This window comes from Penicillium psychrosexuale, assembly GCF_028828465.1.
Source record: "Penicillium psychrosexuale strain IBT 29551 chromosome Unknown utg000004l, whole genome shotgun sequence".
NCBI lineage: Eukaryota > Fungi > Ascomycota > Eurotiomycetes > Eurotiales > Aspergillaceae > Penicillium > Penicillium psychrosexuale.
Window position 1 is genome coordinate 188,498 of NW_026643189.1, and position 21,480 is coordinate 209,977.

Below are 21,480 nucleotides of genomic sequence, written 5' to 3' on the forward strand. Positions count from 1 at the left end.
ACTGTGGCCACTTGGCAGTAACGTAACTTGAAGCCTTAAAGAGCTATTAGATGAGGACACGGGTCATTATGCAAACACATCGGGCGACGTTTGATGTTTGCACTGCTTATCGTTATCGCATTATGTCATAGCCCTAATTTCAAATAGGGCTGAATTGTAGACCAGACAACTTGTGGATGTTAATTTATAACCATGATGAAAGGTGGGTGTACAATTAATGCAAATAAACTTCAATTTGCAAACTAATATATATATAACTATAATTAGGGTTCCATAATCGTGGATAAGGAGCGTCAGGTCGTCAGGAGACCCATTAATAACCGCCATCCTGGCGTCTTTCAAGTGAATATGTCAGAAACAAATTTCTTGGATGTTTTTGTTGTGTCTTTTTTTCTTGCGTGAGATTATCGTCCGATTTATCGCTAGCCACTGCCCAAAGCGATGGCATCCTATCTCATCTGACAGATCAACTTCCGTGTAGATCAATTAGAGCAGAGCAAACAGGAGAGCCAGGCCAGGAATCATGGCCGCAGCAGACTTCTGGAGAGCTGGAGCACTGTTGAAAACAGGCGAAGAGGAAGCAGGGGGAGCCGAGGTGGAAGAAGTCATGGAACTCGACTGTGCCGGGGTAGTAGACCCAGTAGCTGAAACACCGGTTGAGGTAGCTGGAACACTGGACTCTGTAGCTGGAACACTAGTCTCCGTAGCTGGAGCAGAGGTCTCAGTAGCTGGAGCACTGGACTCGGTGGCCGGGACCGTGGTCTCAGTAGCCGGGACAGAGGTCTCAGTAGCTGGAACACTGGTCTCCGTGGCCGGGACAGTAGACTCAGTAGCTGGAGCACTGGACTCGGTGGCCGGAACACTGGTCTCGGTGGCCGGGACGGTTGTCTCAGTAGCCGGAACACTGCTCTCGGTAGCCGGAGGAATCACCATGACAGGAGTTGTGGAAGCATCAGTGCAGGTGGAAACAGACGTCACGGTGATCGTGTTAGTCGCAGTCACGGGGTGGGTGTATGTTGATGTGCCACTTGTGATAGTACTCCATGTCACTGACTTTATTAGCAAATGCAATTGACAAAGCACTCGGAATTTCATTTACCTGGGCAAGTGGTAGTCGTGTAGGTAATGGTCACGATAACCGGGGTACTAGGGGTCTCGGTCACAGAGGGAGTGGTCGAAACGGGAAGAGGTGTGGTGGGAGGAGTGGTAGAAGCGGGAGCGGTTGTAGGCTGAGTGCAACCCTTAGTACAGGTGACAACAGACGTCAGGGTGATCGTGTTAGTCGCAGTCACGGGATGGGTGTATGTTGATGTGCCGCTTGTGATAGTGCTCCATGTCACTGACTTTATTAGCAATTGTAGGATATCAGTCGGAATCTTATTTACCTGGGCAAGTGGTAGTCGTGTAGGTAGTGGTCACGATAACCGGAGGAGGAGTGCCAGTCTCGGTCACAGAGGGAGCAGTCTCAGAGGGAATGCTAGAAGCAGGAGCGGTTGTAGGCTGAGTGCAACCCTTAGTACAGGTGACAGCAGATGTCACGGTGATCGTGCTAGTCGCAGTCACGGGATGGCTATATGTTGACGTGCCGCTTGTAACGGTACTCCAGGTCACTGATTTCATTAGCAATTGGAATTTGTAGAATAGTCGGAGCTTCATTTACCTGGGCAGGTGGTAGTTGTGTAGGTGGTGGTCACAATAACCGGAGGGGGAGTAGACTCAGAGGGAGTTGTAGGAGCGGGAGTAGTTGTGGGCAGAGCACAACCCCCCTTAGTGCAGGTATAAACAGATGTCACGGTGATCGTGCTAGTCGCAGTCACGGGATGGCTATATGTTGACGTGCCGCTTGTAACGGTACTCCAAGTCACTGATTTCATTAGCAATTGGAATTGATAGAATAGTCAGAATTTCATTTACCTGGACAGGTGGTTGTCGTGTAGGTAGTGGTCACGATAACTGGAGGAGTACCAGTCTGATAAGGAGTCGAGGTAAGAGTCACGGCTGGAGTAGTAGTAGGAACCACCACTGGAATAGTAGTCGGAACCACTGGGGAAGTAGGCGTCTCAGTCTCGGACGGGGTGGAGGTCTCGACAGGCAGAGAAGTAGTAGGAGTCACCACTGGAGAAGTAGGAACCACGACTGAAGTAGTTGTCGGAATGACTGGGGAACTAGTAGGCGTCTCGGTCTCGGACGAGGTGGTCTCCACAGGCGGAGGAGTCTCGACAGGCGCAGGAGTAGTGGTCTCTACTAGAGGAACACTGCTACTGTGACCACCCTGACCTCCGTGGTTACCCCACCAAGGGCCACCGCCATGGTTACCACTGCCGCCGCGGACGGCAATGCGAGGCTCACCAACATGTTTGGGAGTAATGACTACGCCGGACGCCAAGGTCGCGGCGTAGAGCAGAACGATCGGAACGCCTCTCATCTTGACTGGCAAACGAATGCTTATGTACTGAAATAGATAGGGCTGATATGCTCCTTGGAACGAAGGACGACAGGAACCGTAGCGAGAGAGTTCCTAAACAAGCAATATAAACAATTGAAATATTTTTGGGACAAAGGGTGGGAGAGATTGAGAACATGGCAGGCTTATATGTAGCTCGGGGGTTCGGTTTCCTCGGGGCCTTAATTCCTGTTTGGTTGGCTCACTCGATAGCTCCTGTTCGGTTGGCCATGGGCTAGTGTGGACCACCTGGTACCCCCATACTGGGTGCTCAAAACAGGAAGTCGAAAAATAAAAGTGGCGCTCATATTCGAACGCCAACCAGAACGGGCATGAACAACCAGTATGCAGCAGTCGACCCGCATATTTCCATATTTCCAACGAAGAAGATGTACAACATACCGGAACAGGCCCGGTTGACTAGACGACCAGGTACAAGGGTTAAGCCAATGAGAACCTGCCAGGGTCTCAGCGATTGGCGTGTAGTTTGCCAAACTCGAAAAAGTTGTAATATGACAAAGTCAAAGTGTTCAGAGCCCGATGAGCGGATCAGCCAATGGACTCGGATGATGTAGGTTGTGTCTTGGCAATGCGGGAGATAGCTCTGGGATGTCCCATCACGGCATAGAGTACGTACCTATATTTGGTTAGGGTTTGCCAGTTTCTGCTGTTTTTGTCTTTTTTTTTTGTCTAATTTCCTTGTCTTGATACTTTATGATATAAAGTCTAGTAGTAGAATGTCTTTTATACACATCATGAAACCGAGCTATGAATAACTCTTAAGTTTGGCCCACCCCATATGGCCCAGATAAAAGTGTGGGGAAGCGAAACCTCACGAATAATAGTGAAAATTCAAACTGGACATCTATGTACTTTGTATAGATAAAACAAGTTCTCACGAATCTTAGAGCTGTGGGGATCAAAATCGGAGAGCCGGAAATGAATATCAGTCTAGATTTGGGTCAGGGTCTATTATTCTAGCCCAGGCGCTGATCGCGAAATGGTTTGATCGGTGTTTATCCTGCGATAGCGTGAAGTACCTAGACATGCCCCTGACCCAAGTATCTCGTAATAGGCTGTTAAAAGCCCAACGCAGGCCAAGTGGACCGTTGTGGGACAGGCCCTGGCATTTTCTCCAACAAAACATGGGAAGTTCTGCGGTGGGGACTTTTATGGAGACTTGGTGATGTCAACGTGTTGTCCTTGTTTTTCCTCTTTGGCTTTCTATTCTATTCTTTTTGTTTTCTTGTGAATTAATTTACTGGTATCTGCCAATTCCTACGTGTGACGTATACATACCCATGTAACTAGTAGGACTGCCCTATTCTTACAGTATCATAAGGATTCTCTACAATCCCGGTCCAGACTATTGGATTTTTGAATTTCAAATTGGACTGATGACGCCCTCGATCTTTCTTTGCCAAAAAGAAGAATTATGGCGCGATATACCTTGGAGAATATACTCTGCCCCACTGCGTAGGCATTGATTACTTGCATTGTTACACGTAGTCACACAACAAGGACCCTTAGTTGTTCGAGTCCTTCCAAGGTAACTATATTGTATGTACATGTACTCCATACGGATACTTGTGGTTCTTTTTGATAAAGAACGACAGACTCGACCACGGTTCGGCAATGCGACGTGAGGCTATTACCAAGGAACATATGTATATCTTTGAACTCCGGAGTGCGGCGTATCCATAATGGGAATATATGTCTTAAACTCTCCACCACAGTCTCGGAAAAGTATCCCCCAACAAGTCCCCGGCCTTCTCAATTGCGGAGAGTGAGATTATTATGAAGAGGCTGGTCGCATTCCCTTGCAACCATGCATAGTGGCGCACATGTCACCGGAACAGATAACGGTGAGGGCTACATGGAAAATGTGGGGTGATACACTGAAAAAGTACAAAGTGAGCCTGAAGCCACCGAATCCTTCTAGGTCTTTTTTTCTGTGGAACAACCTTGGAATTACAAAGTGGTATTGTACACTCCGTATATTGGATCTGCGTAACGGGAGGTAATTATCGCCAGAAACCGGATACATACCCTGTCATTCTTTCCATTGATAGCTCTTATCTAGTCGTCATCATCGTCCGAGCCACTACTCCACCCCGTCTCGTAGTACTCTCGAATCTCGCCTAGTCCATTTACCAAAGCCTCACGCTCATCGACCGAGACTAGACGTGCGGCACTTGCCGAGATAGCCTTGATGCTCTGAGCTGTCCGTGTCGAGGCGGTCAATGCGGTAAACACGTTTACTCCAGTACCTGTCTCGGGGGTGGGGAACATGTCATGCGGGAAACTGTCAAGAATAGGCATGCGGAGTGGCGTGTGGAATCTATTAATGGTATAGAATGTGAGTCGCCTGGCTGAGACATGGAAAGTTAATGCGTAGAATGGGAAACCTACTTTTGCAATATCGACTCTGAGTTGTATCTCCTGATCTTGCGACGGTGCCCAATGTCTCTGTCCTCGGTGGACTCGCTGTCCCTTTGCGGTTCGTCTCCGCGGGTGACTTGGACTTGGTTGAAGACATGGGCGCCTTTTTTGTACTCCCCGTCATAGGCGAAGTCAATGTCAAATTCAATTTCGGCTTGAGTCGGCCCATCTTCATTGGAGGCTTCCTTGGTTTGGCCGTCATTGATTTTCATTTTATTAATGGAGGATTGTAATTCGAAGATGGTGTGCGTGCCATCTTCCCCGGCGAGAGAGGCCTCGAAATGCTGATATGGCCGCAATCGGGAAGGCAGCGTGACCGTCTCAATCGCTGAGACTATCAGGGCTGTTTTCTGCCATTCTGATTGGCGATCAACATGGATATAGCCGGGCAGCTTATGCGGAACGTCGATAATTGGAGAATAGAGCGATGCCAGTTGCGAGATCGAGTGAAGTGACCTGGCCTTGTTCGTATCCTTCTTGAACTGGTGGTGCTGTATAAAGTTCGAAACTTAGCCAACCAAACTCGCGATTCTTCAAAATGGCACTGTGTGACTCACCCGCTGTGTCTTGGTGCCGTCCTCAATAGCCCACACCCAAATACTTTTTTTTCCAAATTCATCTCTCAGTCGTTCCATATACTGGGCTGCAAATCCGCCCCAAGCATCATCGGATCCGGAGAACAGTTGCAGCGCCCGCAAGTGATCACATTCTTCAAGGAGAGGTCTCAGGTCACGGTCCAGCAGGTCATGCTCCTTATCAAGGTCTTTGAATAGTTCTCCCCCGACATTCCAATCCTCAAAGGGCATGTTCTGGGAGTTTAGGTCGTATTCGTTTAGCTGGACAATAGACCTTGGATGATAGAACACTCGGTTGTAGTCTGACCAGTAGCGTACGGACTCCGAGGTCAGGCGAGGGGGTTGAGTGCCCAGATCCAAGCTTTTCTGATATTCACTTGGTTGAATTGGAGTTTGCTTTTGGACTATCTCTTGTCCATCCCTGCCAGACATTAGTTTGAAAAACTTGTTCATCAATTTGACTTGCATACCATAATCCTTGACCTGCTGTGGAGTCTTCACTTAGCTCGTAAAGTGCGTTGTATCGGCGCAATGTTCCAAATCCGCCCTTCAGATCATAGATTACTGTGCGTGGGGTGTAGGTTTCGGAGCCATCTGCTCCAACACCCGGTCGAAAATGAACATCATGATCAATATCTGACTGTTCTCCATCATAGGTAAAGTATGATTCCTAGATATATATCAGACCGAAGTTCATATGTGATCGTGGTTGACAGTACCTGCAGGTTCCAAAAATGTGTTGCTAGATAATTAGCCCGCTGACCAAGCTGAAGTGTAACAATTTCATGCATATTGATGGACACAATTGACACTTGCAGTGTAGCCCCTCGGTGAATTTTGATATCGACAATGCCCGCCAAAGACGCACAGACATAACCAAAACATGACGCTAGGCCGGATGTGGGGAGTACCGCACGTGAGTGACTAACCACATCTGGGAAGGTGCCTAAAAGTCACCAGGGCAACAGTCACATGATCCTTCCAAAGAGGGAAATAAACATGTTTCTGTGTGCGTCACCACTTTAACTCCACAACGGTGATTTCCCCTCGTGAATCTCGTTATTTCTGTGATGATTCTTTGACCCTGTGATCTTCCTCGGCTGGATCCACTACTTGTCAAGCATCTGCGATGGAGTCTCCAACACGTCCCATCCTGAGCCCCTCGAAGGCGTTGAATCCGGTCTCACCGGAACGCATGAATCAACAAACAATCCCCCCTCTCCCTCACTACCTTCTGATCTCCTCACATTACACCACAAGAGGACTAGAGGTGTTTCGGAAGTCCAAGCCAAAGTGGCATTTCTCAACGGCCTTTCTCGAGGAGGGAACACTGCCAACTCTGCATCGAACAATGCCGCTCTACAACGCGCTATGCTGGGCCGCGAGGAAGCCGAGTCCGCCCTAACCACCGCACAAGAAGATTTATCCGAAGCACAAACACGAGAACGCCGGATCAGTGAACGCCTGGAATCATTGTTGGAAGAGCTACACGGTACGAAAGAACGCCAGGCCCACGAACGATCAATTTTCGAAAAGGAAATCAGAAAAGCCCGCAAAGAAGCCTTTCGGGCTAGTTCGACCTTGGTAAAACTTCAAGAAGAATTGAAACACTCCAAATCAGACATCAGAGCCCTGAAGGAGGAGCTGGGAGCAGAACGCGAGGCAAAGGACAAGGCCAAGCAGGAGGCATTCGAACGCGCCTATGCTCTTGCTGGTCTTACAGAGGAACTTGAAGTCCTGAAAGAGAAATTCCGTGCCCTCGAAACAGACAACCACTCGAGCACCCTGGAAGTCCGCGCGCATGAGATTCGGAGAGAAAACTTCGGAAGACTGTCAATAGCAGAAGGCGATCTCGCGTTTTTGGCCACCCCGCGCAGAGCGAAACGAGCCGCTACAGGATCTGTCCTATCCCCAGCTCCGGCACGCGAAGAAGACCACGCAGAAGCCACTCCTCCCAAACGCCCACGTTTGTCGGATTGTGCACCAAAAGCGGAGAGTGAAAAAGTTACATCCGAGAAGGTTGCTGAACTAGACGAGGATATGTTGGAGGAGATTAGGGAAGAGCTAATCTTCGAGCGTCGTCGGAGAGTCGCAGCCGAAGATATGGTGCATTTCTTGAACATTGAGTGCCAGTTCGAACGCTGCTCTTGCAGGCTTGCAGAGAGCCAAGGTCGTCGCTACATTTACGATGCTGAGTACTATAACAAATTCCAAAAGCCTCAGATCGAGGCGGAAGCAAAAGCTCGTGCTGAGCAAGCCAGCATTCAGAAAGCTAGTGTGCACCAAGTCCTTCCTCATCCAGCCAGCACCCCCGAGGCTAGCCCTCCCCCTCCTCCACCCCCCGTTCACCGATCACCTGTTCACCAGGCCACCACTCAGGTGAGATCTCCTCAACATAGCGTCCACCAGGAAGAAACAGAGCCAAGTCGTACTCCTTCAGCCGCGCCACCTGTTCCTGTGCACCAGCACACCGCGCCTACCATGAAGGCTGAACCTACGGATCTCCCCAAGATGCGGATGCCAGAGGAGCCCCTGGTTACATTTTCTCCAGTGACTGGCACATTCACGGCATTCCCATCTCCTCTCCGAGATAATGTCAGACCTCTGCGATTGGACTTCTTCGACAAACCCGATCGAGCCGAGCCTCGGCCAGATGTCCACGCAGGTCATGCCGATGCCTCTGCATCACCCGACTTAGGAATCGACTCGTTCACCCCATCTGGGGAGCCGGCTCCGACCAGAATGCCCCGTCCCACCCCATCAGATGGTGCCGCCGAATACCCGCGTGTACCACTGTCCGTGGAAGCAAGACCGTCGAGACGTGTCGAGAGAGAGCCCTATGGCTACCGCCAGCCCATTAACCCCCCGAAGAGAGCTCCTTCCCGACAAGAGCCACAGTCACAGCGCACTTCGCACCCTGGCGTTCCCGATACGCCTATCGACCGCGAACAAGCACTCGCACAGATCAGGGCGCGCCGAGGCCGCACCCATAGCAAGCAGCGATCAGTCAGTGCCAGTGAGCCCGGCCTCGCAGCTCGCGCCTCGGCGGGATCCAACCCGACTCCTGCTCGGGGACCTCGACGTGTTCCTAACCCCAGTCTTCGGGCTGATTCGAGGACCGAGAAAGAACTTGGCGAACGCCGAGATATGAGTGCTCCTGTTCGGATGTTCCGACGTTAATGAATGCCATGGGACGTATGTCGCATGATGCATATTTATGTCTTTCTTTTGCATAGTCTGCCGGTGCTTGTCCTTTCCTCTAATACCCCCGGCGCTGCATCAATTTGTGTTTATTTCATTTGCGTGACGATCGAAAGCAATATGCTCTGTTTTGTTTGTGTTTGGATCTTTTAGCTCCGATGTCATGAGCCTCAGTATACTATGGATTTAATTTCCCAACTGCATGTCCTTCTTTTGATCCACTGGCTTCAAGTGTCCGTCCCTCTTTTCACATTTCCTATGTCTCATTTTTCTTCTTTTTTACATAGATTTCGCTTGGGAGTGAACTTCATCTTATCATGGTCAGTCTGGAATCAAATGAACCATTAATCATCCACCGATATATCCATGAAAAGATGTAACTATATTGGCCTATAGTACATAATAGATGCCTAACAACAAACAAATACCCTCATGGAGATCTCAGAGATCTCAAAGATAAAACAGTCGCGGAGAGAACCAGCCTCTACAAAATCGAAATCCCACAACATCTAATCCTCGCACTATCAACCTTCGCGCCACGACCCCACCACAAAGAAACCAATTCCTCAACAAAGACCCGGTCCGTCGGACTCCAAACATCAAGCCCCATCTCCGCCATATCCGCCACCGTGATCGTGACAGTTTCATGCGCATCGGAATCCCGGTGACCAGCTCTCGACCCATGACTCGCAGACCCGCCCGCGCTCGACCGCTGCCGGAGTAAAGGGGAATTCCCCTCGTCGCCATGGATAGACTGCCGAGACATGGAGAGCGAAGCATCGATAATATCATCATCATCGTCGATATACGGCGCATCATTATAGGCGTCACCGTCGAAGTCGCTATCATAGCGCGCGATGGCGCCAGCCAACGTAACGAAGATCTGCGACGTCAGGCGGCGGAAGTACGCGACCAGCGCAACTTCGAGCGGCTCCTGGCCTTCCTGGAGGGGATTGTTGCGGGGTGCGTCGGAGTGGCAGGGTGGGCGGGCGATATTCTGGATGCTTGCCAGAAGGCGGGAGTCTTGTTCTGCCTGCTGTTCTTCTTCTTCCTCTGAGAGGCCGTCGCGGTTCTCGCCGGCGGAGGCCCACCAGATGAAGGAAGTGTAGGCAAGGCGGGTCCAGGAGACTGGCTCGACGATCGGGCTGAAGGAGTAGGCTGAGTCTGTGTCTGAGGGGTCTTGTTCTGGGGATGTGGGGCGGTCGTTGGAGAATTGGCGGAGTCCGCGGCGGAGCATTGAGTAGCGGCGGGCGTCGCGCTGGGTTGCCTTTAGCTGGATTTGTTGGGTTTGGTTGGGTTTGCCGCCTGTGTGATGAACTAGGGAGATTTTGGGGAAGGCTCGCTCGGCGGTTTGTTGTGAATATGGTGTGGGGAGGGTGATGAGGACGTCGAAGAGATCGGGTTTCATGGTTAAGACAGTGTCTGTGGAACAGGCGATCCAGCTTGGGTCTGTTTCAAGGTCTATTATGCTGCGCGACGGATCGAAGGAGGAGAGGTAGGGGATATCATGGATGCCGACGTTGAAGAGGGGACGGGGGCGTAGTGGTGGTATGCGATCGTCGGGGAGTAGCTGTAGGAGGGAGTTCGGCAATGAGGCTAAGAGAGATAGATCATATACTGGATCTGAATTAGCAGCAGCTCAATAACAATGCGCATTGGAGCATACCGTAGTTGCAAGATCTGTGTACAGGAGCCTCGCCCATGAAGAGGATCCGCTTGCGCAGCAAAGCTGCTCTATAGAGGGGGAAGATCAAAGGTCCGAAGCACTCCGTGAACTCTGGAAGCGATGAAGCGGGGTGGAAGGGTGTCAAGGCCGGTCTGAACGTTTCTAGTGGCATTGCATCGCTGAAGGCGCGGTTGCGACTCGAGTGGTCTAGTCGGTCGCCGGGTCGGAAACGAAGACTAAGAGGCGAGTCGAGGGGGAGTCAGGAATTGAAGAATCGGTCCCTCCTATTCTATATGTCTCCCAATAATCAGACAGAAACTGCGTATCCGACATGTTCTCAGCGTATTTCCTATAGAAGGACCATTGTCAGTCGGATCTCCCATCGTGAGTGCCTGGATATACGAACAGCGCCAGTTCCTTGAGCCTTGGCGCGTGTCGCCAGCTTTTCCCAAGTCTTCCGGTGCTGAGAGGCACCAGAACTCCGATCGCAAACATCTTCGCATTGCGCTCGGCCTCCGTGGCGGGGTGATTGAGGAACGCGCTGATACCGGCATACTGTTCATGAACGAAGTATCTGAAGGAGCGCGTCAGCAAAGATCAAATCCAAAGCTTTCAAAGACGTTCAAAAACATACACCAGGTCCTCAGTCACATTGTGCAACCCTGAGGGCAGTGATTTGTATTCAACAACCCCTTCAACCTCAACTGTTCACTCGGGAGTCAGTATCGCGCGTCAGAGCAATTGCAGCCTCGGCTAGATAATTGATTGCTCACCTCCTGGCACAGTTCGCTTCCACGAGACCACATATCTGTTGTCGCATAATGTCAGCGATAGTTCCTGAGCTTGAGAGCTGCGATGCCCAGGGGAAGGTGTAGAAATTACCCGGCCCTGATGTCGAAGCTGATGACGAACAAGGCGGCAATGGCTGGTGGCGACTCCATAGAGGAACGTGAGACGTCAATGCCCAAAGGCCCAGGAGATTCAGATACCATTCTCAAGGATAATCATGGGATGCGACGCCATTCAAGCAGTGTCGGGGAATCACGGTAAGTTGAGGGGTGAGCCTGGCAAAGGGGACCTTGGCTATGCGAAGTTAGCGCCTCAGGCAGCATCTCGGGATCTAGAAGTCATTGACTTCGGACAAACCGACCATTCACGGTCTCATGCGGAAACGTAACCCACAGCTGTGTCGTAAGCTGTGGTCTCGGCGTCGCTTGGGGATCGTCTGTATAGGTAGTTGTGGAATTCTAACTCCGTTTCTTCTTACTCGGATATATCCCCCGCTCAGCTATCTAGAGGACCAACGCCAACATCTACCAGCCACCATATCAAAGAAGGCAACTTTTTGGATTGCAAGGAAAATGCGTTTCTTTTATTTTCTCCTATTATGAGAGATACCCACCCAGAGGGGCTATTGATTATACTCCAATCTCGAGAAATCTACCATATACTACCTAGATGGTCTTCCGATCCCCCACGGGGCCCCACCATTACGCGTTATCTTCACGGAGACGCGCCAGTTTCTCCTGGTCAAAGATACCAGGACCCGTGAGTTCGTTCTTCAACGTTGAGATAGAAGGTACGAAGAAGTACTCTCCTCCCCTTTGAATAACCCAGCTGTCCAGCGGCATGCGGGCCTCGGTGGGATATTTGCCATCAGGAAGACCGATAGAGCGAGGCGGGTGATGGTCCAGTCTCTGGCCTACAAACGCATCAATGCCCGGACCTTCACCACCGACGAAGTTAGTCTTGCGGTCAGGGAAGTGGTGGTTGCTTGCCCAGCCTAGAAGAATTAAATATTAGTGAGGAGCCCTTTGTCACATGCATGAGTTCAAGTTTCGAGTGCTTACGGGTAGTCAGGAAGTTGAATCCATTGCGGATATCGCTCTGGTAGCAGACAAACAGAAGCCCACGTTCCTTTTCCTCAGAGGACTTTCGGTCAGTCATTTCTTCGGCCGAAACTTCCTCGCCATATGGAATGCCACGACGAATAATAACAGCATGGTCGTGCTCCAAGTCAGCTCGTGGTCTCATTTTGCGGGTGTGTGCCGCAAAGGGGCACTTGTTGTGCTCCTCGACGGGGTGGTAATCGAAGTTGTTTGATGAGAAGAGTTTCTCGTCCGAGTCATCATGGGGAGACTCATCCACGGGGGTTCCTTGATATTGTTTAGCGAATTGTTGCGCAAATTTTAAAGATTCTAAGTTGCGACGAACCGTTCTTCCATCTTCCCATCAAGTATGCAGCAAGCTTTTCGGCTGGCTTGGGGTGGTCTTGAGTAAAAGGGGCGTGCCTAGCGTTTTCCTCCATGAACCTATAGACTTGATCAATACCAAACAGCAAACAATACAGCAAGAAGAGGTCACCCACTCGTCAAATTCAGGAACAAGTTGCTGAAGGTCGCGGAAAACAAGGAAACTGCCATCTTTGGCCCATGCTGGTTGGCCCATAGGGTCGCCCTCATGTCCGCAAACAATCAATCTGCATTTCATCAGTCTGATAGTCCTTCATTCAACAACGACGAGCACACTTACCCTGACTTTGTGGCCTTGGGCTCCTTTCCCACGGGTTGCCTTTCATCCCAGCCCTCAATTACAGGCTGACTGATTCCATCCTTGAATCCGAAACTGAATATAAAGGTAAGTTTGGCGCGAAAAGACTCCTGGGGTTGATAAGTACTTACTGCTCTTTTCCCTTCATAGCGCCTGGGCGAACCTTTCCTTCTCTGACCAGGGTAAACTCTATAGAAGGGTTCTGGCTGAGTACATATGTATCTGGGTTGAGAGGTACTCCCTCCTCGGCCAGGAAATGTTGCTTCACCTCACTGATCGTGGTATCCAAATCGCGCTTCAGGCTTGCGGTCACCATAATCACACCATCAATGAGTCTCTCGTTATCATTGGTGGGCTTGTATTCCTTTCGAAGCTCCTGGGGGTTGTCCCACCCCTCGCCGACAAGATCCGCATACATGCCCTTTTCGAACAATCCACCACGGAGTTGTTGCTTTCGGAAGACTGTTGATAGTTGTCTGTCATTTTTGACGAAAGCCTGATCATTGGAATTCACAAATGCTCCAAGCTATGAGTGGTCGCTTATCAGTATTTGTTTAATCTCAGTGACAACAGTTGGATGATAACTTACTGCCTCAAGACCGGTCGAGGTAAAGGCAATGTTGATTCCCGGTAAACCTTGAAGCTTAGCTGATCTCTTTGCCAGTTCGGCCTCCTTCTTTGCCCGCTTAATGGTCTCACCCATCTCACAGGCATCTTGGCCGGTGGTGATCTTGGGAATAAATGTCTTCAGTCGGTTCTTGAAATCAACTTGGTTTCGAACGCGAAAAAAGAGAAAGGTTTGAAATCTTTTTGGGAGACCCGGCCTGATGAAGGTAAGTATTATTGAAAGACCATGCCGATATGAATACTCGGCAGCATGGAAAACTCACCAAACATCTCCTTGGATATTTGCCTTAATGGCTGATGTAAGACTCATGATGGAAGGTCGGACTCCTAAAGAGTATACGATCTGGTGTCAATGAAGGCTACTCCCGAACCACAAGGGTTGACTTGAGGGGACAGGATAATTATATGAGAAAGACGGGGGTACGCCACTTTCTGACGCAGCAAGAATTCTATTTTTCTAACAAAAAAGCAAAGGAAGGAGGCGGGTCTGTGATTGAACCGTAGCATTCAATTACTGGATCAGATCGTCCATTAGATAGGCATATTCGACACCGGTGTTATTACCGAGGGAGTTCTAATAGTAGTGATCGATCACAGCCACATTCAGCTATACGAGCATCTCCGGGGAGAGGGGAAGGGCATACGCCTAAAGATGCGAACTCACTGCCCCACAGGTCATTGCTCGAATGTATGTATTCCTAATTCACAGATGATTATAGGGTTTCGTTTCCTCCGATGCTAGAGATCAACATGGCCCACTTCCCAGTTACATTTGAGTGTGGGTCCCTCTAAGCAAATGAGATGGCATATTTTAGAATATCACGAACATCACGGTTCCTGGGGGCTTGTGCGGAGTACTCCGTGCTCCATACATATAACACACTGACTGCAGTAGTGGAGATAGCAGAATATCCATATCCGGCAATGTAGGATGTACATCGTTCAGATCTCTAGGCTTCAGCCGTGATCCACCTAGCTGAATTCGAATACCATTCATGTCGACCGAACATTTTAGTCAATCAAAAGATATGCTACAAGTCATGACTGTCGATTGTTCGGGTATGAATGTAACATGATAACTATGTAGGGCGCTGCTGACCCAACAGCTTGAAAATGGAAAATCATGAAGTTAAAGGAATGTGGGGATAGCTTTTAGCTTTCCACTTGACAAATTGCGGGCTCATATTGCAATAGCTCGAGGAGCGACATATATAGCTCACATCTGCAAGAGTTAGTGCATAGGGCAGTTTAATACCCAGAGAGACTCAGCTGAACCGACTTCCACCCTTTATGTTGAGAAGACCTCGGGAGCTGATTCGCTGAAGATTAGTCTCAGCGGAAGCGGGCCGGGCTCCACCGGAATTGCCGCTAGCACGAACTTTCTCCGGAGACAACATTGACGTTCCTCTCTCATGATCGACATGCAGTAATCTTACACTCAATCAGAGCCAATTGGTCAATCAGAGCCGTGACGACAAGTTTTGGGTGCAACCTTGGAAGCCCCACCGATAATATGCAAGCTAGGAATAACCTCACACCTGGGCACAGCTGAACTACCTATCCAGCTCGGGGTGGGCTTGCATGCCGTGTCTTCTGCAGGATGCGCCGATCTTTGACTCTGACCGAGCATCGCCGATCGGGTCTAATTTTTGGAGATTTTCTTCACCGATCTAAGAAGGAGTGCCCACTCACGCCGTACTACGCACGGTGGGCCTAGACAATCACTGACGTCTACCTCTCATGCTGATCTTCAGCAATGCCGAGATAGACACTTGAGTGGTGGCAAGCAGCCCCACATTTCCTCTAAGAGATCGGGCTAAATTGTCATAGTTTGCGTAATATTGGCATAGGTCACTCCGTGCTGAAAATCACTTAGATCCTGAATGACAGGGGTCCAGCCCTGGCGGAGTATTCCGAGTACTGCACTTATATGTACCCCTGAGCACGTCAAGATTTCTTTTTGCACAGATGAAGTGAGCCTTACTTTCCTCTTCTCCTTGACATTCCCTTCACACTCCGATAAATTTCGCCCAATATGAAACTTCAGTGGGCCGGGCTCCTCTTCGGGGCTTCCATTGGGGGAGTCAATGGCATGGCCGAATACATGCACGAAGCTATGAGAGGAGAGCGTGTCTCTGGCTATGGAAAACCCGACAACCCCTCCTGGGTACCGCAGTTCAAAGATGAATCTCCTCCGTATCAAGGCCACCGAATCTCCCGTCAAGACTGGACCGTGATATGTAGCAGCTCTGCTAGCGGCTACCCATGCAAACATGCGATCGATGGCAAGAACGGTACCGCCTGGCACAGTGACCCCTCCGAGAAGGGACATACTTTCATTGTTGATCTCGGTGCGTGGTACCAAGTGGGCGCCGTCGTTGTCCTTCCTCCAATTGATACGGACACGGAAGGCCTCATTACCCAGCACAAGATATGGGTCAGCGAAGATCACGAGAGCTGGACGGGGCCTGTTGCGTATGGAATGTGGCCCAACACAAACAGACAGCGAATGTCTGCGTTTGAACCATCATCTACCCGATACTTGAGAATCACGACCGATGCCGACAAGGAAAATCCCTGGGTCGGTATCGCTGAACTGAACATCTATGGAACTCTGTACACCATTCCTCGTGACCCTGCGCTTGGTGTCTGGGGACCAACTCTTGATTTCCCTATTGTGCCTGTCGCCGGTGCTCAGGAGGGATCTGGCATGCTTGCCCTTTGGTCGTCATGGGCCGATGACCAGTTCCACTCTACGCCGGGAGGTAAAACTGTTATGACTCGGTGGAACCCGTTGACCGGCGAGGTCTCTAAGCGGACTGTCAGCAACACCCACCACGATATGTTCTGCCCCGGCATTTCTTATGACGGCACTGGCATGATGGTCGTGACTGGTGGCAATGATGCCTCCGAGACTAGTCTCTATGATTCTGCCAAAGATGAATGGGTCCGCGCAACCGAAATGAAACTCCGTCGTGGATATCAGGCGTCTACAACCCTCTCCGATGGACGTGTCTTCGTCATTGGCGGTTCGTGGGCTGGAGCTTCCAACGTTGATAAGGATGCCGAAGTTTACGACCCTGCTACCCGAAACTGGACTATGCTTCCTGAAGCCAAAGTCAGCAAGATGTTGACTGGGGATATGGAAGGTCCATGGCGAGCGGACAACCATGGCTGGCTCTTCGGCTGGAAGAATCTGAGTATCTTCCAAGCCGGGCCTAGCAAACAGATGAACTGGTACTCCGCTCATGACAATGGGAGTGTGAAGGCGGCAGGGCATCGTATGGATGATGATGATTCTATGTCCGGCAACGCAATCATGTTCGATGCCGTGAAGGGAAAGATTCTCACGCTCGGTGGCTCTCCGGACTATGATAAATCGTGGTCCACCAACGCCGCCCACATTATCACGATCGGCGAACCGGGTGAGCAGCCAAAGGTTGAACCAGCTGGACGCGGCACTATGCACTACGAGCGTGTGTTCCACACTACGGTCGTTCTCCCCGATGGAAAAGTCGCCATCTTTGGCGGTCAGCAGTACGGCGTTGCATTTAATGAGGAACGTGTCCAATTTATTCCGGAAATCTATGACCCTGAAACCAACACTTTCACAAAGTTACAGCAGAACAATGTTGTGAGAGTGTACCATACCGTGTCAATCCTCCTCCCAGATGCTCGAGTGTTGAATGCAGGTGGTGGGCTCTGTGGCAATTGCTCAGCCAACCACTATGATGGTCAGATCTTTACTCCTCCCTACCTCCTTTCTCCTTCAGGTCAGCCCCGGCCGCGTCCTGAGATCCTCTCAGGCCTGCCAGATCATGCCTTGGTGGGCAGTACCTTGCGATTCAAAACCTCCGGTCGTATCTCCACAGCTTCCCTGATCCGTCTGGGAACCGCTACCCATACTGTCAACACCGATCAACGCCGGATTCCACTTGATGTTACTGCTACATCATTTTTCAGGAATACCTGGAAAACTACCCTGCCAGAAGATTCGGGTATTCTAATTCCTGGATACTGGATGTTGTTTGTTCTGGACCGGCATGGTGTGCCTAGCATCGGCAAGATCATGATGATTGGCTTGGATGACACGAAGACCATCCAGCCTGCGCAGGATCCGCTAAGCGTGATGGAGGAACAGAACAGTAAGCATCAATCACTCCGGACTTTTTGAAATCTTGGAGACTAACTAATTTTACAGACCTTGGGACATTTATGAGGATTGAGTTGCTGAGAAGAAAGTGGTTTTGAGGCAAGCTGGCACTTTTGAAGAGTCCGAAGGTTGACATAGCGTCAACATTAGTTGCAGTAATTATAGTGCTTAGCAGTTTCGTATATCTATAAGAGTAGAATCTGAAAAGTTACCTTAAATACTACTGCTTTACATAGAGAGGAAGTAGTAGGGTGCCAATCTACCAATGTATTGATATTGTCCTTCGTAGATTGATAGATGACCACTACGCTGTCCTCAACTGTCGCATACAGGTAAGGATACTAATCCGTAGACATCTACCAAACGTGGCGAAGGAATTACGACACGTAAATGCTAGGGAACCGCTATTATAATCCTAGCCAATAATATTCATACTCCTTGTAAGAAGCGCGATAGCCATAGAGTATAGCTCAAAAATTCCAAGGGTATCCACCTTACATATGAAAATCGTCTCATGTTAAGTTTATACTAATTATGTCGGGATAATGGAGCTATCCTTTCCCCTTGTAACGATATATAGCATCAAAATGGGTATATCAAAGATGCTGCCTGGTCTTAACCGGGTCAGAAGGGATACTATCACCATCCCCAGGCCTTCGATCCTCATAAGATATCGTCACCTCGTTGACTTGATAGATACCAGTCGAATGAGGACGTGGATGTGGCAGAATATGTCTCGTGTCTGTGTCTTCTCCGTGCTCTTCGTTCCTCCCACTGCTCCCAGACTCATCGTCAAGATCTTTGCCATGCACGGTAGTCGTTGTCACTGTATCCATAGCAAAGGTCGGTTGTTTTACGCTGCGTCCAGCGCTGCTTTTTCCGTAGGGAGGAAGGTCGGTGTAGTTTGAGGCGTCGTTGGATGAGATGTCGCCGCAAATAGAGCGCCAGAGAGGGCGAAGGGCTGGAATGCTGACACAAAGGATGGTGGTGGAAAGTTCAGACATGGTCCATATCACCGAGTCGGTTGTCGCATCTATTCTGTGATTAGCTTGTTTTCGCCGCTAACAGACAATGGATTCCGAAACTCACAGAGATAGTCGGATGATTGTGTTAGAGCGTTGAGACCTGTTGTTCGGATTATACCGCAAATTCCGGCGCTGTGAATATGTGTGTTAGTATGATAAAATGGAAAGGCAATAGCTCAGTAGCCGAAGAACTAACAAAATACCCAGACTCAACGAGAAGCAAATCGTGTATTTCTCCTTTTTCTTCATGTTCAAATTCCACAAGGCCAACCATGGGAAGAGAGCGAGAACAAAGTCAAGGACGGCGGACCATGCTAGAAATACGTTAGAACAACTCAAGTGTAGATTATATTTGGAAAGAGAAAAAAGCATACCGCACATGATTGTGGCCATGACCGCGAGATTCAAAGAACAGCCTTTACTCGGAATTCGCGGGTCCCAGATCGACTCCACTGGTGTACATTGTGCGAACACAGTAACAGCCAGGATAATGCTAAGAACCATGATACTGACAATCCAAAACCAGAGGAAGAGTTTGTGCCTAAGATTAGTCAGTCAAGGTCCTCGAACTTCAAGTTTAAGGAACGTACCATTTTTTGACGACAATCCGCATGAGGAAAGCAGCGACAGCGCATTTGCTCACACCCATGCTAATTGCTATAACACTTTGCCCAATCAATAGCAGTAACATTCCGTGGGTAGTCTGATCGACTGAAAGTTCGCCTGCATGCACACCCATGCCATAATGCGCCGCTGCTGTACAGAGGGCTGAAAAGGCAACCATCAAAACCTACAACCCGATATAACAAGTTAGCAAAGCCGTGCAAAAGCTATGAATGTCCCAGAAAAGCACATACCCAAGAGACGAGAAGAAGTAGATCATCCCAACCAGTACTGCGGCGGATCACAGTCCGTGTGTAGCCTCGTAGTGCAAGCACAATCATACACAAAGTAGTTTCGAACCAAAGTACTCCAACCAACGTTGGACCCTTACCACGGAGAGCAGGCATGTTGGATGTGGAGTCAAGATTCAGGAAGCAGACACAATGACATCCATCATTACTCTGTTAAATATAATCGAGCCACCAGAAGGAAATAGTAACCAGAATAATAGGGGCCGGGCTAATGATCTCTAATTATGATCTATTGTGATTGCGATGATCGTAATCCACTTCTAGCTAGGCCTAACGGCTGACCATACTTCGTACCTTTGAAGCTTTAAAGGTCTGAAATTAAAAAGAAAAGAATTAAAAATTCGTCACAGACATTAACAAGGAAATCGTTTCCAGTGGTATGGTACGATGGACTAGTTAAGATAACCATACTGGCGGGAATAGCTGGCTCGATTTATTCTTCAGCTTGAATAGAGGATTCTTTCAGCTCTGGGTGTCTCTATTTCTGTCTCTATTCCCTGCAGTCCTATGCAATTCGACGTCTTCCTTCTTACATATCTCTCTCAACGTTTATCCTCATCGCATTTTGGATTGCTGCAATGCAATAAAAACATTTCAAATTCTTTTTGGATATCCTTTCGGAGCCCATCCGCACTAGTGATAGGGGCGAGTTGAACGATATATCACACAATACCTTTGTGGATGTAAAGTGGATATGTACGATAATTTGTAGGGCTGCAATTGGTTCGGCCCTAGCGGAAAAGAAGCATCGTGCTTCTCCTAGCCTGGTGGTGGTCATAGCCCATCCACGAGGCGACCTTTCCCGCGCTTTAGGTGTATGTGCAAGCCAGATCATGCATTGAAATAGAGTGGGTCAGGCCATCGCATTCGCATACAAGTCTTCTTATCGGGAAGATTCCGAGTGATTTGCGGTTTGATTAACAGTTGACAGCTGGGTGCCGGGGGTAACTTTCTTGACATCTACCTAGTAAGGAAAGGAACGCTGCTGCCATATGAATAACGGCATGTCAAACGAAAATTTAAATTAAAGTGGAGGGTCAATTAACGAATCATCTATAACTCAGCCGTCTTCGTAAGTTGTAGGTGGTTCCAGTTGACAGGGTCTTATGCGGGTATCCACTATACCTCCGTGAAGTCTCAGATTTGGGGAGGTCGATTGGAGTACTCCGTTTGTTAACGGAGTACTCCATATATATCATATAAAATCGTTTTAGCGTATTCATTTGATATACGACATAAGTTGAAGACCCTCCTTTGCTGCTCGTGACCTGCCTGAAATTGTAGGTGTACCTTCCTAATTGGGTTCCGCTTCTTGGCAACTGCTCGGGCCTACCGCTTTCCCCACCGCCTTATACTGTACGGAGTAATAGGTCGGACAACAGGAGCCCGCACTTTATATGTAAACCGCTAGCGAAAATATCTACTCCGTAGTTATTTCTCCCTTAAGTGCCCCACCAACTGTTCCTTCCGAACAGGAATCGCCACGAGTAGACGAGGATTACGACACAACAAGCTTTAGAAGTTAGTATGAGCCATTTTTATACTCAAAATTCAGTTTAAAGCTTAATCAGGTTGGCAGAATACATGGCAGAAAGGGAAGGGAATTATAACTTGGAAGGCACCCCCGAGGTGCGTATCTCGTATTGAAATTTATTTCAATGGGCGTAATAAACCCATTTATTAGTTTTAATAATAAAAGTATAATACTTCCGCCAGCTCTGATTGGTCCAAAAATCATTATGAATCCTGGCTGAGCGTCCACGTCTGGGTCGGTACGGGGTGGATCGGCAGGGCCAAGCCGCCTTGGGCAAGCCGCGACCCGTCCGAAAGGTTGAGCTCCACTTCTTCGTATAGGTCTCAGAATATCTCGTAAAAGAAAAAAGT

The 21,480-nt window shown here is 49.3% G+C and overlaps 7 protein-coding genes across 7 annotated transcripts; 2 read left to right on the plus strand and 5 right to left on the minus strand.

Annotated features, from left to right (window-relative positions):
* Positions 1–486: 486 nt before the first annotated feature.
* On the minus strand, positions 487–2,425 carry N7518_005879 (uncharacterized protein; the record flags this gene model as incomplete). Its single annotated transcript, XM_057186806.1, is given in 6 exon segments — positions 487–1,049; positions 1,100–1,339; positions 1,386–1,610; positions 1,661–1,803; positions 1,818–1,842; positions 1,915–2,425. 6 exon segments carry the CDS (start codon positions 2,423–2,425, stop codon positions 487–489), a joined length of 1,707 nt encoding a protein of 568 aa, XP_057038509.1.
* Positions 2,426–4,522: 2,097 nt separating this feature from the next.
* Positions 4,523–6,251, minus strand: N7518_005880 (misato family protein; the record flags this gene model as incomplete). The annotated part of the gene is made up of 5 exons (XM_057186807.1): positions 4,523–4,784; positions 4,856–5,376; positions 5,443–5,881; positions 5,931–6,130; positions 6,180–6,251. The coding sequence occupies 5 exons, from the start codon at positions 6,249–6,251 to the stop codon at positions 4,523–4,525; spliced, it is 1,494 nt and encodes a 497-aa protein (XP_057038510.1).
* A 92-nt stretch (positions 6,252–6,343) lies between these two features.
* Positions 6,344–8,640, plus strand: N7518_005881 (uncharacterized protein; the record flags this gene model as incomplete). The annotated part of the gene is made up of 3 exons (XM_057186808.1): positions 6,344–6,376; positions 6,429–6,469; positions 6,582–8,640. The coding sequence occupies 3 exons, from the start codon at positions 6,344–6,346 to the stop codon at positions 8,638–8,640; spliced, it is 2,133 nt and encodes a 710-aa protein (XP_057038511.1).
* A 505-nt stretch (positions 8,641–9,145) lies between these two features.
* Positions 9,146–11,319, minus strand: N7518_005882 (uncharacterized protein; the record flags this gene model as incomplete). The annotated part of the gene is made up of 7 exons (XM_057186809.1): positions 9,146–10,278; positions 10,328–10,563; positions 10,641–10,676; positions 10,734–10,901; positions 10,962–11,031; positions 11,101–11,135; positions 11,210–11,319. The coding sequence occupies 7 exons, from the start codon at positions 11,317–11,319 to the stop codon at positions 9,146–9,148; spliced, it is 1,788 nt and encodes a 595-aa protein (XP_057038512.1).
* A 498-nt stretch (positions 11,320–11,817) lies between these two features.
* On the minus strand, positions 11,818–13,814 carry N7518_005883 (Dyp-type peroxidase; the record flags this gene model as incomplete). The annotated part of the gene is made up of 8 exons (XM_057186810.1): positions 11,818–12,110; positions 12,178–12,483; positions 12,542–12,639; positions 12,696–12,806; positions 12,860–12,952; positions 13,009–13,403; positions 13,467–13,701; positions 13,768–13,814. The coding sequence occupies 8 exons, from the start codon at positions 13,812–13,814 to the stop codon at positions 11,818–11,820; spliced, it is 1,578 nt and encodes a 525-aa protein (XP_057038513.1).
* A 1,725-nt stretch (positions 13,815–15,539) lies between these two features.
* N7518_005884 (putative galactose oxidase) lies at positions 15,540–17,755 on the plus strand (the record flags this gene model as incomplete). Its single annotated transcript, XM_057186811.1, has 2 exons — positions 15,540–17,649; positions 17,706–17,755. The coding sequence occupies 2 exons, from the start codon at positions 15,540–15,542 to the stop codon at positions 17,753–17,755; spliced, it is 2,160 nt and encodes a 719-aa protein (XP_057038514.1).
* A 498-nt stretch (positions 17,756–18,253) lies between these two features.
* On the minus strand, positions 18,254–19,692 carry N7518_005885 (uncharacterized protein; the record flags this gene model as incomplete). The annotated part of the gene is made up of 6 exons (XM_057186812.1): positions 18,254–18,690; positions 18,747–18,814; positions 18,879–18,996; positions 19,057–19,223; positions 19,273–19,472; positions 19,540–19,692. 6 exons carry the CDS (start codon positions 19,690–19,692, stop codon positions 18,254–18,256), a joined length of 1,143 nt encoding a protein of 380 aa, XP_057038515.1.
* Positions 19,693–21,480: the final 1,788 nt, after the last annotated feature.